Source organism: Calidris pugnax, unplaced genomic scaffold (genome assembly GCF_001431845.1).
Source record: "Calidris pugnax isolate Ruff unplaced genomic scaffold, ASM143184v1 scaffold95, whole genome shotgun sequence".
Lineage (NCBI taxonomy): Eukaryota > Metazoa > Chordata > Aves > Charadriiformes > Scolopacidae > Calidris > Calidris pugnax.
In genome coordinates this window covers 7,628,789-7,645,540 of record NW_015090885.1, presented here as the reverse complement: position 1 = coordinate 7,645,540, position 16,752 = coordinate 7,628,789, and the positions used below count along the sequence as shown (strand labels likewise).

Sequence of the window (16,752 nt, the reverse complement as noted above, 5' to 3'; positions counted from 1 at the left end):
CCCCCACCCCCCCACTCTGGAACAGCCGCAATGCGCTCTACAAAGCTAGAGCAGGGCTGTCCTGTTTTTGTCTTCTGATCCCAAAGTCCTACACCGGGTAATCCCCAGGTGAGAGTAGATTGTTTCATGTACCTAAAGTTGGTCTTGCTTTGATTGTAGAGCTCATCCCCCAAATGCCACCAGATCCTAGTCTTGCTTGCATGAAGAATAAACATATGAACAAGCAGTTTCCAGAGCAGAGTAAAATTGGATCATCTGGAGCAGCTCATCCTCACAGTTGTTCAGTATTCAGCGCTTCATGTAAATACCAGAAAAGCAACTTGCTGTTCTGGATTTTCAGTTTTGAGTGCATTAACAGGTTTCTGAATCATCCTGGTCTGGTCACTTCAGCTGAAGAGCAGCTGTTCCACAGCCCAAGACCTATTAAGGCTTGCGTTTGGAGAACACAGAATAATCTGCCACTTTCCTGTATTCTCATTTATAATTCCCTAGTTTTTTTTTATTATTATTCTGATTTTGTTCTCCCCTTTTAATTACATTTACTTCTATAGATCCAATGAGGAGTTTGCCATCAACTGTCACAGTCTGTGCCTATATGCTGCTGCCTATGTAGAAAACAGATACCGTGTTTTCCTCTAAATTTGTGCTGCAATTGTGGTTGTAGTTCTAAAAAGCTAGTCTAATGCATGCTATATATTTGTGCATTCCCTAAGCAACTTTAAATCAGTTTGATTTAAATGTATGACCGTAAGTATTTTAATTGCTGTTTTGTTTTGCTAGCTATGGCAACTTGTACTTGCTAGGAGATACATGAATAGTTGTGGAATTTTGTCTGCTTTTTTTCTATTAAAAATTTTATTTCAAATAGGCATATTTCATAAGTTCAGTATAATCACTTGTCTAATTGGGCTTTAGAGATCTGAGTGTCTGTTTTCACATAAAATTGTATATCTTGAAAAAAGGTGGAGGCGAAGAAAAATGAGTTAAAGGGAATGGGGGGAAATATTAACTCAATACCTTTAATTTACAGAAAATCTGTAGTTCTTTTTGATATTCTTTAAACTTGCTGGCTTCAGTGTCATATTTTAAATGTCAACTGTGTTTTAAAATGTTTACTTTCCAAGCACATTAGTTTCAGAAAAATGTTTTTCTGCAGTTCTGTTGTGTAGCTGGTTTTGCTTGAGTGTCAATCGCTACAGCCACTAGATGCTTAAATCTACATTTGCAGATGGCAGCCAGCAGCTGTGCATGCCAAGTGTGGATCCTTCTCTATTGTTTCCTAGCTTAGACCTTTCTGATCTTATTTCTATGGAGATCATCTCAGTGGAGGTAGTATAAGGGAATTTTAAAAACTTTTAAAACTCTCTTTATTTTTACCATTCAGCTTGTTTCCATGGAAATGTGATCTAAAAGATTGTCAATAGCGAACAGTTGAAAGTGAGAATTCACTTGTAGATTTCATTAGAAGACTCCCAGCTGAGAACTGCAAATACCGATGATCAAAATGAGTAATAAACCATTTATAAAAATGACAAAATAGAAGAACCAATTAAAATATTAGAAAAAACCTGCTTTCTTTTCATCTTCGTTGGATGTCATAAATGTTACTTGACTGTTCTTGGGTACACGAGTTGCATGGACACACTTGTAACTTTCTCTAGACTGTCTTTTAGGATAGAAGCAGTTCTATATAAAAGGGATGGACCATGTTATTGTTAGGGAGCTGACCTGTTCCAAGTGGACATCTGTGGGCAACGAGGGATGTACATCAGAAAATTGCATTGCTACAGTTAAGGTTCATGAGTTTTCAAATGCCAGCCTATGTCTTTGTGTAAGAAGTAGTTGGCACATACATTTTTGAAATTACCTAGCTCTCTGAAACCAATGGAGTAAACCAGATCTCTGTAGCATGAACCTTAGATATTTTGTTCCTTGATTTAGAAAGGAAATCTTTCTCCTGTTGCCAGATTGGTAATAAGACTTACTACCATTAAGGAATCTCCCATCCCATGTTCTTTTCATGCACAGCTTCTTCCTCCAATTCTCTGTATGGAAAGCCAGTGCTTATCCCTACAGGTTTTTTTCAACAACAAAAGACTTGTGTAGAATATTTCACCCAGGGGCCCCTTTGTGTACTTGATATTCAACTATGTTGCATGCGAAGTCTGCATATCCTGCTTTCCTTATTCAGGATTGAATAACACTGGTTAGGTGTGTGTAAGTGCAGAACCCTTCGTTTTTTACAGAATTAGCCTTTGAGTAAAAGGATAAGGGGAAAGGGAAGGGAACTTTCTAGCTCAGGATACAAATGCAGCACAACTTGTAAGGACAGATGGTCTCTTCCATTCCTTAAACTGCTGAGTAAAGACGTTTTATTTAAAGGAAAAGATAGGGACGCTGGTTACTTAGACTGTAACCAGTGTCCCTACCTTTTCCGTTAAATGAAGTAAAATACCAATAAAAAGAATCTTGAGTTGTGCAGGAGGCTAAAACTACCATCCTAGATTACCAAACTGCTGCTGGGATCAGTGCCTGAATAACTGTTATCTGAGATTAAGAACCTACTATTAATTCATCAATCAGTGTGACAACTTGTGGGAAAAGTGTCTTTCATTACACGTGAAGCTATCTAGATATCAGCTCATTAAGAAATAGACATTTTCAATTGATTGATATAACTACCCCATTAATTGGAAAAGCTTCTTACAGGAGAGTTTGACATGAAGAATTCATTACAATATTTTATTTGTAAGCAGAAATAGGGCTCCTGCTAAACAGTGAGAATCTGCTTGGCCTTGCTTCTATGCAAATGGTACAATGGAGATTGTCAGTGTGGGAAACAAGAGGCTCAGGTGACATGGTGGGGAGGTGCCTGTAGCGCAGGTCTTCACATGGGAAAAGATGTGCTATTCCTGGCTCTGGTGCAGTGCCATGACTGCTCTCTGCTGCTCGTAGGCAGCACCAGGGACTGGGACTCAAAGAAGAATCAGAGGGTTGTTGTGGGAACTTGTGACTTTATGATGCTGCCGGAGAGGGCTGGGAGATGACAACAGGGCATGCTGATATCCTTTCAGTCCTTCCTGTTCTGTGTTCCTCTTCTAAATCCCATGTTGCATATGGCTAGTACTGGGCAAATCATGCCTTTTGTCAATTTAAAGTCTCTTTAAAGACCTCAATAAGGGTTTGCTTAAGAGGCTAACCATGGTTTAAAGATAAGTCAAGGTTCAGAATTTGTTGAAATAACTTCAGAGAAGTTATGACTGCTTCCATCAGGCTGAAACTGGTCCATTGTGTTTACTTTGCTGTAGTGTGGTATCACTAAGGCTTTTTCTGATCAGACAGTAATGTGTTTAAAAATAACTTAAAATGTGTGAAATGCAATTTCTGTTTTCGTAATGCTTATACAGCCTTTGGTGATAGAACCTACTGAATTGTAATAAATGGTTCTTGCTGCTTTTGTAAATCTGTAGTGTTTGGTTTAAAACTTGAAAAACAAAGTGGGAAACACTGAAAATGGATTTTGGTATTACATATATTTAGTAGAAGATTTCCATTACGTAATTGGCTCTTTGTAGCATTCTCTGTACAGCTGTTAAATATTAGTGAAGTTCTAAAATGAAACAGAAAGATTGTATCTATCTACAAGCTACTTTACAATCTCAGCTGTTTTCATATAACTATAGGCTCAGTGCAGTTTGTAGCCTAATCTCATATTTTGTACATGAACGTGACAAGTAATCTTAAAATCTTCTTTCTACCAACCTTCAAATTCTGTTCTTCTATTTTAGTGACGTTTACTCCTTCTTTATGCCAGATGTGAAAGTAAATGTAACCTCTTATGCATGCTGTTGTTGATCACAGTGTTAAAATAGACTTTTGAAGCCTTTCCTCCAAACCCTGTTTTTGACATTACTTCTTCATAAGTCCTGGAACTCTAGTTGTAAGAACTAGCTCTACACTGCTCCTGCTTCCATCAACATTATCGGAGGTTTTCCTTGTTTGAAAGGAACATAATAAAAACATTTTGAAGGTAATGTAGTGCACTGGGACACCAAGAGGCTCATTTCGAAGGAAGTCTCAACTGTCAGCTTCTGCATGTCAGGTTAGGTATTTTGGGGGAAGCTACCACATTCTTGTACAAACATTACCAATGTATGCTTCCACTTGTTTGTTTTTAAGATTTTAGTGAAGAATAGTTTTGCACAAATGTTTATAAATACTTTTCATTTAATTATTTAGGAGGTAACATGACACACACCTAGAAGAAAACTAGTGTGTATTTGATAAACTGTTCAGCTTTTTGTTCTCTGCACTGAATTTAACTATTGCTTAATATTTCCTGGCTGTTTTAATCAGAAGAAAAACACCTATGTAAAATTTAAAGTAGATTGTATTTTATGCCGCAGTAATGTGTCCTTGTAGGAGACTGTCACAGTTCTGTCAGACTTTTCAGTAAATTACATTGACGTTTGAGGTGGTGGAATTCACCTCGTTTGTACTTAGTATCTGGCATCAGTAATTAAGAGCAACAAATTAGTAATTACGAGTAATAAATTCATAGCTTTACTTATAAGCACACCTTACAGAGTATGTCTCAGTGAGATGGCTAGGTTGAAACATTAGAGGTTAAAGTTTTCTGAATATATTTTATATGTATAATGAATAGACTACTACTTCTGTTAAACATTTCTGCAAATGCCTTCTAAACATTTTTCTTGCCCAGTGCATGAGTTCTTATAAATTGGGAGTTGTCAGCAGGCTGTCTGGGAGCACAATGGAAAGGCAGTGGCATGAAGCACGCAAGGCTTTCTTTGAATGAACTAAAGCACTGTCCATGTTTGATCAATCCGTCTTGTTTCATTCTTTTAAGCCAGTCATTGAAGTGCTGAGCCTTTACTTTCCTACAGAAGCAATAGATTTATATTAACTACAGAGTTAGCAGCTAACTTCAGGGCTTTAATTTCTAAGTTCAAATCGAGATATTGATTCAAAGTGAATACATAAATATTTCTGAAGAGAATCTCACAGTAAGGGAAGGGTACGTTGGATTTCTTTTTTTCTTAATATTTTAAGCAGTTTTTTATTTAAGCTAGTTTTCTCTGGTTCTAAAGACTGCTTTGTATTTTAAAAATTATGTTGTCATCACACCTGCTACTCCTATATTCTGGGTTTGTGGTAGTATTTTTTTTCTCCGTTGGTTGGGGGTTTTCTTTTTGTGTGGGTTCTTTGAGGGTTTGGTCTTTTGGTTTTGCTTGGATTTTTTTGTGGTGTGGAGGGTGTTTTTGATATTTTGTTTTTTGTTAGTGATTTTTGGGTTTGGTTTGTTTTTTGCATTTTTGTGTGTTGTTTTTTTTCCCAGAGACATCTCTGGAGCGTATAGCACATCCTCCTTTTAACATGGTTTGATACACAAACAAACGCAGAAAGCCTTTGGTGCTTCTGTTTGGTTTGATTTTTGGTTTTGTTTTTAATAAAACTACATTGTGGTTATATTTCTGTATAACACAAATTTACATAATAATGCTTAAACTTACAGTACCTGTTTTATATGTGGAAAAAAGGTGATATGACCTTGGCTCATCTAACAGATTTGATAGGCAAAATGGGGATCAGCAGCTGAGAGACTTAACCACTTTGTTTTTAAAGAACCTTTCTTGTGGTATTTTAAGGCTTGGAGCTGTGGATTTTAATTAATTTTATTTAAAATGATAAAGTAATATTTTAATTTTTCTAATTCTTCATGGCTGTGGAATTTGAATCAATTCAAGCTGTGTGGGTTCATGCTTGGCAAAAGAGGCCTGTCCCACCAGAGCATGAAAGTCCCCTTTTCCTCTCCCAAAGCCAAGATCTCCTTGAGGTATTACATTGCTTGCTACAGGGTAGACTTAAATTGGTTTGAACTGTATAATTTAGGGACAGTGGCACAAAAAGCCCTGTGCTAACTAGTCCATCATATAATTTTGGCCAAATCTGAATTTTTTCTGGTCTTGCCATGAATGCTGAAGTAGCAGCTTTGACCTTTCTGAATGTGTACAAGTCTCACAGGCCAAAAGCCCTTGGCCTTATAACAATCTGTTAAGAGTCATCAGATTTGTTTGCCATTTTTTTGCCATTGTCTGGCTATGATAAAAAGTATGTTTTGTGATTCTTAGGACAGGATCTTTAGGCAAGGTTATCGTTTTTGCTATGATAGGAAGAAACCCCACAAGTAATGGCCTGTAAAGGACTTAACTTACCCGATTTTTCTGTGTAGCTCCCAGGCATATGCTGCAGTGACCAGGAATCCCAGGCCTCTGATTGCGTCTGGCAGCACTTGGAATGCCATGAATTTCAGCCACTATTTAAAATCAAGGTTTTTGGGCTATGGAGCCACAGGGTTTTTTTGTTTTGTTTTGGGTTTGTTTTGAGTGTTCTTGTGGTTTTGGTGGGTTTTTTTGTTGTTGTTTTTTCCCTGCTGCTTCCACAGTGATCGATCAATTCACTCCCAAGAAGAAGGTGGTCTCTTCCACTTCCTGCTCTCCCCATGTTGTTGTTGTGTGGGTTTTGTATATAAAGATTGCGTGAAAGACCTCAGAGATGTGCTTGTTCTGTAGCTTCCATATTGTGACATTATTTGTTCTTAAAACGTCAAGTAAAGCCAGCTAATTTTCTCATGTTCACTTGGGCCTTAGAAGTCATCTGATGTCAGGGAATTTTTCTGAAAATTAGGACCTAATTCTTAAGTGATATCTTCCTCTTTTACAGAAAAAGATGAACAGATAAAGCTTTTCTCTCCAAATCTCTTAAATAGTGACATATATATATATATATATATATATAAAACATGTTATTGCTTTAAAATGGTAAATTAAACTTGTATTTCCTACATTTTTCTCAATCCTGTAGGCCGCAGGCCAACCCTACCTTCTTTGTAGTGGTGAAGTCAGTAGGCACTATGAATATTCAGCTGCTGCAATACTCAAAATGCATCTTTAGGAGTGTAACTTGAGTTTTAAAAATACTGTCTTTCCACTAAAATTTAAGTAAATAATTAGTCTTTGTTAAGCCAAAGGTGCATGTACATGGGGTGCTTGTGTGTATGTATATACATGAGCTCTGTGTATATGCATACATATAATACATGTTCTTCCTAGTTTTCTAACAATTTTATTTTCTTTTCAGTGGGATGCCATAACTGAAATGGATGAACACAATCGTCCTATTCATACTTACCAGGTATGTAATGTGATGGAACCAAACCAAAACAACTGGCTTCGAACAAACTGGATCTCCCGTGATGCTGCACAGAAGATTTATGTGGAAATGAAGTTTACCCTGAGGGACTGTAACAGTATTCCATGGGTACTGGGAACCTGCAAGGAAACTTTCAATCTCTACTACATGGAGTCAGATGAGTCTCATGGAGTGAAATTCAAGCCAAACCAGTACACTAAAATTGATACTATTGCAGCTGATGAGAGCTTTACCCAGATGGACTTGGGTGACCGCATTCTTAAACTCAACACAGAAGTTCGTGAGGTGGGGCCAATAAACAAGAAAGGTTTTTATCTTGCTTTTCAGGACATTGGAGCATGCATTGCTTTGGTCTCAGTCCGTGTTTATTACAAAAAGTGCCCTTTCACAGTCCGTAATTTGGCTATGTTTCCTGATACTATTCCAAGGGTTGATTCTTCCTCTTTGGTGGAAGTACGGGGCTCCTGTGTGAAGAGCGCTGAAGAACGTGATACTCCAAAGCTGTATTGTGGAGCAGATGGGGATTGGCTTGTCCCTCTAGGACGATGCATCTGCAGTGTAGGATATGAAGAAGTGGATGGCTCCTGCCATGGTAAGGAAACATTGCTGTATTATATATTATTTTTTTTAGTAAAAAAAAGTCTTATGATGTAATATGGACAGCAAATAGCTTGCTGTATATTGGAAATATTGCATCACATTTTCAAGGAATGTCTCATCCAGAAATAACCAAGATTATTTGAAGTCATGATATTCTGAATTTCTAAGAAACCATTCAGTTACTAAAGATGACCTTCACTTTGTCTAACTGTAGGTGCCCAGTGTTACATGTGTCTAGATCAGCAAGTCACCTTGACTCCTTCTGTAGTTACGGGAGATAAGTGCATGCTTTGAAGCTGGATTCTGCTACCATGTTTTAGATATCTATTGCAGAATAAGATGAGAATGACTGAAAAAAAAATAATATTTTTTCTTCCATATGCTTAAAAAGAGAATCTAGCCAATTAACTCAGGCTCCATCTTTCTTGTAAGGACATAAATACAGAGGAGACAAATTCACCTGAAGAGATAATGTCATTATTCATGCTTGTGTAAAACAAAGGGTTTAAAATGTCTCCATGAATAACATGCATGTTAACATAGCAGAAAATCATTAGATATCAAGTTCAATTAGAGACTTGTGAGGCCCTATGCAGAGTTCAAGCAAAACATCGAAGTCAAAAGTGCTCAAAACCACGATAAAATGGTTTTATCACAATACATAAGTAATGCTATATATTTAGTACTGTTTTTTCACAAAGGCTAACGTGCAGAAGTAGTAAGATTGATTGTGAAGCAGATGTCAGTATCTTGATTAGGTGCTGAATGTTGTTTGCCACATTCTTGTGTCTTAAGAGTTGTCTCTCTGAGGATAGCTGTGCTTGATGGTTTCACCTCAAGAATTTTGCAGAGGCTGCACTCTGTGCTGGTCTGTATAGAAAAACAGGACTCCACCTTGTCACTGTGATGGTGAATTAAGAATGTTTCAAATCAAGGTTTCAACTTGGAGATGACTACAAAGGGAAATGTATTTTCTTTCCTTATCAGTCCCTCACTTTCATAAGCAGGAGAGCGAGGGCTTGCAGGAGCAAAAAGCATGTCCTCTGCACAATCTAAGTGTTGCTGTGGTTCATTAACCCTCTGCCACTCTTGAAAGAGGGGTTGCATTTGTCAGACTTAGTGATAACTGGATTTCATGCACAAATGGAAAAAATCAGATTACTTAAACGTTTGTGCTGTTTAGAACATGAATACATTGCTAAAATGTTATAAATGCTGTGGTATACTTGAGTAAAGCCTGGGACTCTGAGCTTTTGTGGATTCAGTTTGAGGCTACTATCCATGTAGAATGTGCACATTGAGATTCTCATTTTCCACCTGCAAGGACTGCTGGATGGGTGACACTCATAAAAGGCATGCATCTTTTCATATTGCACCATTTCTTAGTGGTTTTGTTAGCTTCAGAAGGAGTTACTAAAGGATAAGTGTACTTTGTGCGTTCTCTTCTGCTGCACATAATAGTTTCACAATGACTTGGGAATAAGGTACTCTTCCTTTAGCAATGATTGTAAAGAAAGCCTCAGTAGCCACTGAGATACCAGTCTGCTTTGGTTCAACATTTGCTTTGGAGCAAAAAGGAAGAGAAAGAGTCCATATCCATAAATTAGAGAAGTGATATTGCTATTGCACAAATATTTTGCTCATGAGCTCCTCAGATTTGATGGTATTAGGCAAGCTGCACAGCAACCTTGGATAATATAGAGCATTAAAAGCACACTATGCATTGTAATCAGAAAATGAATCACTTTGTTGTCTGGTCTCGCTGGTATTAATTATCAAAATATACTCTTTGCAAAGGTAGGGTTTTGACACTGCTGTTACTGGAAGCAAGTGTAATTTTCTACATAAGGTCAAGAGGTTTCTTTTAATGGGATAAGGATTTTCTTCAAGACATTAATGCTCAATGAATTTCTGTCCATTACGTGAGTGAGTCATACTGTAGAACTGCATGTGAGCAATATAACCAGCAACAAAAGCCCACAAAAAAATGTCAGGAAACTTTTCTGCTATGCATTGACTCCAGTCGTTTATTCAATTGTCAGTGTAATCTGCTGCTGATCAGGTACCTCCTAAATGAAATGGAATACCCAGAGCCATCAGTCTTTGCATATTCTTATATGTTTGCTCTGAGTAACAAATTGCGAATTTAGAAAACTATAATCTAATAGAGCTTCTGTACATGTTTTGAAATAATTTTTGTAGATGTCTGATGTTGTCCATTTAGTCATCTCCAGTGTACTTTAGTATTAGTACTACTACTCCTGTCAGGTTTTCTTACGTTTGTCTTGAGTTCCTTCATGAATGTCATGCTTAGGGCAGGCTGATACGTGTAAGATACTTTAAGAACCACAGAGCGACGATTTCATTTCACTCGTTCCCACTCTCCAACTATGAGTTGGAAGAGTTACTGTCAGGACTGCCACATGGCCCTTTGTACCAAAGCTGCTGATGGAGGTGCGTGCTTGGGCAGCATACTTTTACAACATGACTTCTGAGCATTGTGAACTGAAGTGAGATCACTACTTACGTTGATAGCAATCTTTCACGCAGCCATAATGTCCCATTTTGAGACTTTGTTTTTTGGCTGAGACATTAATCGGAAATTAAGGGATTAAAAGATTTGTCACTTGTCAATACATCCTGAACTAACACTTTCATACCCATTAAGTTGTAAAATACCTGAACGTTATTGACTTTCTAAGGGAAATTTTTTTTTGTAAAAGCAGGGGAAGTTGGGAGTGGTGGATGAGGGAAGAGGAGAAGCCACTACGTCTTAGTCTGCTAAGACCTGAGTTGTATTTAACACAATCTTCATGTCTTCAGGGTCTCTCCCCCAAATCCCAACCCAAAGCCTTTTTGTCCTTCCCATTGCACCTCTGGGATTACAAATCTGAGTCTTGGAAGTATTTGATGCCATTCTGTCAGTGCTTCTCATAGACATACTCTGTGACATACTCAAAACTGATTAACTATTACTTTTTTCTGCATGAAAACAACTTTCAAAATAATAACTTTGTATTTTGAAATCTGTTCTGGGAAGTAACTGGGCGGTGGGCAATGCTTGCTAATATTGAATATTTTTACCTACTTGCAAATGGTATAAAACTTCAAATTATACACCAGCACATGGCTCAGGGGAATAATAAGCTCTTTGTGGCAAATGTGGCCTATCTGCCACAGAATTAAAAAAAAAAAATTGTGTTTTGGTATTTGTGGAGAAATACACTCTCTATTCGGAAAATACTAAATGGCATAAGGAATGATATCCTGCTTTTGTTATTGCTCATAGTTTCACAAAGCAGCATGAATGGGAATAAAAACTCTTTGATCAGTTTTACCACTGCTGTTAAAATCATAGGGAAGCAAGTAAGGTTGTTTTCAACTGCAAAAATCTACTTAACTGGCAACATTTCAGTTATTTCAATATATGTTGGCTTTATACATATCTCTTTTTGAATCTACCAACATTCCCTATCCATTGTATTTGCTTTTAAAAGCATCATTTCAGAGTGAAAGTATCTGAAAAGAATTCACAACTGGATTAAAATATCCATACTTATTATATCTAGACCCCAGTATGTCTGGAACAGTTCAGAGACTCATTGATAGAGAATTTTTCATTATTGTGGGGACTTAAGTCAGTAGGGACGAAGTCACAGTGATTGCAAGAGGTTCACAGTTACTTGTGTCATGTACATTTCTTAATGACATAACCTGAAAAAATACCATCTTCTCTGATTGTGTAAACAGTCTATCACTCTTCGATTTGAATTTACTTTCAAGATTATTTTTTTATCAAAATACTGAAATAGTAGCAGCAATCACGTATTCTTCTGTTTCTTTAGGCATTAATAAATGAGTTAGTACAATAATTTGGCGGTCTCTAATACAAAGTGCTTTCTTTGCTAAATCATTGGTACCAGCCCCATTTGCAAGTCATAGCACAGAAGGTGGAGATGCTGCACAGGATTCTAATAAACGTCATTTAAAAGTAGCAAGTTCAATGTCACATCTTCTCTAAATGTCAATCTAAAACAAGAATTGAGCTAAATTTAACAAGTGTATATATCAGGGCTTTGGGTGGGTTTTTTACACAGAAAAAATCATGATAAGGAACATTATATAAACTTAATTTCAACAGTTCAGGTTGTATTAACTATGGTATAGTAATAATTGGGTGACTGTTAAATGAAGTCTGATTCTTTGATTTACCAAAATTTTTCTGAATTACTCAAGGTTAGTAATTAATTGCAGAGAAAAAGTCAATTATACATAGCAAATACTAATTGTTATTTTAATTTCAGAATTTATTTTAGAGTCTTAACCAATCAAACACTATACAGAAGTGTATTTTAACTGTAAAAGGTTGATTTTTTTTTTTTTTTTTTTTTTTTTTTTTTCCTGGGGAATATTCTCAGGAACCCCCTGGCCCCCTAAAGGATGTTGTGTGGTATGATTGAAGAATTTTTTTAAAATGTAAAGCAACAGGCATTGACAGATTCACCTGGTTTATTTAATTAAAAGCAAATGCAATTAGAAGTGGGAATGCAAAGTTCAAATTATGTTCCACTGTTAGGATTTCTATCTTGGCAGCCGGTCTTCAGCCATTTCATCTGATTCAATTCGAAAATATTTTCATTTTGCAAATACGAACTAACTCTGTTGTCATATATGTACCTATAGCTTGTCTTTGGGAAACAAACAAGTTAATGATACAGTCATGTTTAGCTATCTATCTCCTGGCCTCAAAACAGGAAACGGAAAAAAATACGTGCGTTGGAACAGCAAGTTTCCTGCTAGTCACAGAGATACAGTATTGTGTAAGGTTCCTTTTGTTTTTTCTCCTAGGTATTTATTTGCTCATGAGATACAATGGCTTCTTTGCCAGCCAGCAGGTACTGAGGGAAGATCAGTAAAGGAAAAGTGTAGAAAGATTTGTACTACAAAAAAAGGGGCAAAGTAAGATTACATTTTAACTTGAAAGACTGCAAAATATCTCTTTTAGATAAAATCTTTCCATCACAGTGTGTCCTTCCTGTGGCAGCACCGGGAGTAGATCTCTTGTACTGGAGTAGATCCCTGTGACAAAGGGTGCAATTCCCTGCCAACTCTATTGGATAGTCAGGGAGGGGAATTTGCCAGAGAGGCTGAGTTGGAGCACTGAGAACATCCATTGACTGTTTCTTCTCTGTTGTGAGATGGGACAGGGGCAGAAGGTCCTGGGACTTCCTGTAGCTATGTGGCTGCATTAGATGATATGATCTGTCTCCTAGATCACTGCAGGTGATTTTTCTTGCAGATGGAACTTGCTTCAATGCTCTTGAATACATTTTTGCTTTCAAACTATAGGGCAGACAAGTAGAATGATAATACAAGCTTACAACTTTAAATTAAAAAAAAACCACTAATTGAAGCCTCATTTCCCCCTGAAATTAAGGCCTTTCAGTTTCCTCTTCTTGATTTTAATTTCCTCCTTTCAAGTGAAACCTCATATTGAGCCTACCTCAAAGACGGTCATTGCAGTGAGCACATGCATCAGTGTTGTGCAGAAAGCCGGTGTCAATTTTTGAAGGAGCAGGAAGGGAGGTAGGTGAGACCACGTGTAGAGGTAACTGCAGAGATGATATGAAGAAGGTTAGAAAGAGTAGTCAGGCATGGTGATATGCTCATCGGTATCAACTCCATGGTGTTTTGTTTAGCAGGTATTTCTTGATGACATCCCAGAGAGCAGGGAGGATGGGAAGGCTACAGACCTCACTGACTTTTTCCCCCTTTTTGGGTGTCAGAGAGGGCAGGTGTATATCACTGTCTTTTCTGCACTAATCTCTGGAGAAAATTTAAATGGGTTTTGTTGCTTTTTTAAATAATATCTGTGACTTGTTGTGTGAGTCCAAGAATTATTAAATAGTTGTGGTGGTGGTGTTTTTGTTAAAGTAAACAGCCATATCATTTATTGGAATTTATAGCAAACTTCTAGTTTATTTTACGTAACTTATGTGAATTTGAAGAACTTTAGATTTCAGTGTTTTTAATGGAAGTGATTAAGACCTTTGTGATTACTAGTGATATGTGTAGCCTGTGTCAGGTTATACAACATTTGTGAACACTCACTGCATACTTAACTTGAATTCTGAATGTTGGTAAAATGGCATTGAGGTTTGACATTTCTAAATTCAATTTTTAGGTTGAACAACTAAATAAGAGGTTTTTAGTGCAATCCAAGAACATGCATGAAAAATTAGGAATTGTGGGTAATTACAAGTCTGTAGGTAGTACAGAAAAGCAATTGATAATGACTTGTTCAAAGCTTCTGAATATAATTAATCACAGATAACTACTAACATACTGCAAATATTGGACTTAATCTGAACTAAAGAATTGTGGAATTTAGAAAAAAGTATATATTTACAGTAGACTAAAATGTAAGTGCTTATCTGAGACGGGGACATTAGCAACACTACTTCCAGTACTTTTATGTTAATACATACTGGTTTTAATTCCTAACTGCTAGTTCATGTGGCAAGCTATTTCATACTGTATCTCTTTCATTTGCACTGTGCTTTTTCCACATACACATAGAACTATTTTGTCCTTAAAGCTTGCAATTAGTGTGGATTAAAAGTAACACTGAAGTAGGAGGAAAAAGATGTGTGGTGGACCATGTGAAATGAATGTGGTGGTATTTACTATCAGGGAGACAAATTTTTAGTGAGCTGGACAAGTCTGAAGAGATCTGACTTGGCTGTATTCAATCACTTTGCCTTTTTCTCAATGTTCTTATGTTAGTTTGATGACTTCGATATTTCTTTTAATTTATATATTTGTGCCATTTCTTATACATTGGGTATGAGGCTAGCTCCTGCAAAGCTTTCAAAGATAAACACGGTTGTTGTGTGGCTTTGGTTATTTTTAATCATGGTATTATGCTATCTTCTTTTCAGTGTCCTAAAACTGAGCGCATTTCTTAAGTTTGTTATTGAAATGAATGTGATTTTTTTTTTTTTTTTTTTTTTTTTTGAAGTTGGAAAACATCAGATTCAACTTGGTTAATAGTGATTGTTATTGTTATTTTAGGTGCTAAATAAGGCTTGTGAACTTCCTTCCAAGCAGTTCAGTATCTCAAATTGCTTGAACTCAAAAGATTTCACTCCTAGTCATGGACTGTTTTGCACTTCTGTTTGCTTTTTTTTTTTTTTTTTTTTTTTTTTTACTGCAGCAAAATAGTAGGAATTAAATAAGTACTGGAGGGCACCTGTTTTCAATGACTGCCTGGATTAGCAGCCAGAAAAGTCTCAATGTTGTATAAATTCATGTTGTAGCTTAGTTCCAACCCTTTTTACTTAATCTATAGACGTCTGCAGATTTGTCAGATAAACCGTAACACAACAAATTTGATAAAACAGCTGGTAAGAGGTGCTGCTTCAGAAATGAGGATTTAAAAAACAAGCAAAAAACCCCTATTAATTTGATTTACATAGCAAGGAAGCTACACTGATACCAAGAATACAAATTGCTTGCACGTTCTTGTCACATCACACTGGCCCATCTTGCATTGTTTTGAGCAAATAATGAACCTTGCAATGGCCAACATAACCTGGTTTTCAGTATATTTAATTGTAAAAATTCCAATTAAAGCTTTGATTTTTGAACTGCAGCTGAACAAACTATGCATATATAGGAAACTTAGTATTTGCAAACTGAATTAATCTTAGCAAATTGCTGGTTTTCACTTTGATTCTGAAATGTGCACTGAAGAACAGTATTTGGTGTGAAACCTACTTTAACAGTGGAACAAGGAAGCCAGCTTAGGTTAAATAGCAAGTTTCAAACTGAAAAACTGTCACTATTTTCTGTTCGTATGCACAGACATGAGGTTTCAGAAGCAAATGCACACTGATTGCTCAGATATGTCTTAACTCAGGTTTTGTGTTCGTGCATACTGTTGAATATTGATCCTAGTGACTACCTTTGATAAACAGGCAACAATTGTCAAAGGGCCTGCAGTGATTGATTTTGTTGGTGGGTGTGTATGACTCAGTAATATGGCTGCATGATGTGACATTAGCAGCAGCCTGTAGTAAATTACAGTTATTTGTTCTTTCTTTACTGAAAGAGATACGCTTCAGTGATGATTGCATGCAAAACTTTTAACACCACTGGAAACAATTTTAAGTTCTGTAACATGCACGTATAAATACAAATGTATTTGTGTATCTATTCAACTATGTATATAATTACCATATTTTAAAATTATTGTTTGATTTAGTATTATTTTCTAATTAGCTGTGCAGACTTCTTAGCCACTTTAATATCCTTCACACACGCATGCACCCTACCACCCTCATATTGGGCTTGCGTGGCCAGGTTGTGGTTGCTGGGGGCTACAGGGGTGGCTTCTGTGAGAAGCTGCTAGAAGCTTCCCCTGTGTCTGATTGCTCATAGAGCTGCTGGCCAAGGCTGAGCCAATAGTGGTAGTGCATCTGTGATAACATATTTAAGAAGAGGGGAAAAAACACTGCTTTGAAACAGCAGCTGGAGGGAGTGAGAGTATGTGAGAAAAACAAGTCTGCAGACACCAAGGTCAGTGAATAAGGAGAGGGTGGAGGTGCTCCAGGTGCTGGAGTAGAGATTCCCCTGCAGCCTGTGCATTAGGCTCATTTGAGGCACATCTCCTTGCTGTAGGGTTGTAGTGGGGCTTTGTCCTAGGATTGTGACACAAAAGATGGCAACAATTTTGGTCCTGGACTGTTGTGCTGTAGGTATGAAGAGACTGATGCATATAGCCTGGGAGCTCGTGGGGGGCTTTTGTGCTGTTCTGCATGTGTGAGTCACTGAGGTGACAGAGTTGGAAACAAGTCTGTGAGTCTGTAGGTCTCATTCACAAAACTTTTGTAGATACTTGTGTAGATGGATTTCCCT

General features: G+C 37.1%; 1 protein-coding gene across 3 annotated transcripts in view; it reads left to right on the top strand.

The window, feature by feature from the left end:
* Positions 1-16,752, top strand: part of EPHA6 (EPH receptor A6) — a 501,230-nt gene that overhangs the window by 113,462 nt on the left and 371,016 nt on the right. For all 3 annotated transcript variants that reach the window (XM_014947321.1, XM_014947319.1, XM_014947320.1), the window contains one exon: positions 7,162-7,825. In XM_014947321.1, coding sequence (XP_014802807.1) covers positions 7,180-7,825 — 646 coding nt within the window. In that variant the 5' untranslated portion in view covers positions 7,162-7,179. The remainder of the gene's footprint in view (positions 1-7,161; positions 7,826-16,752) is intronic.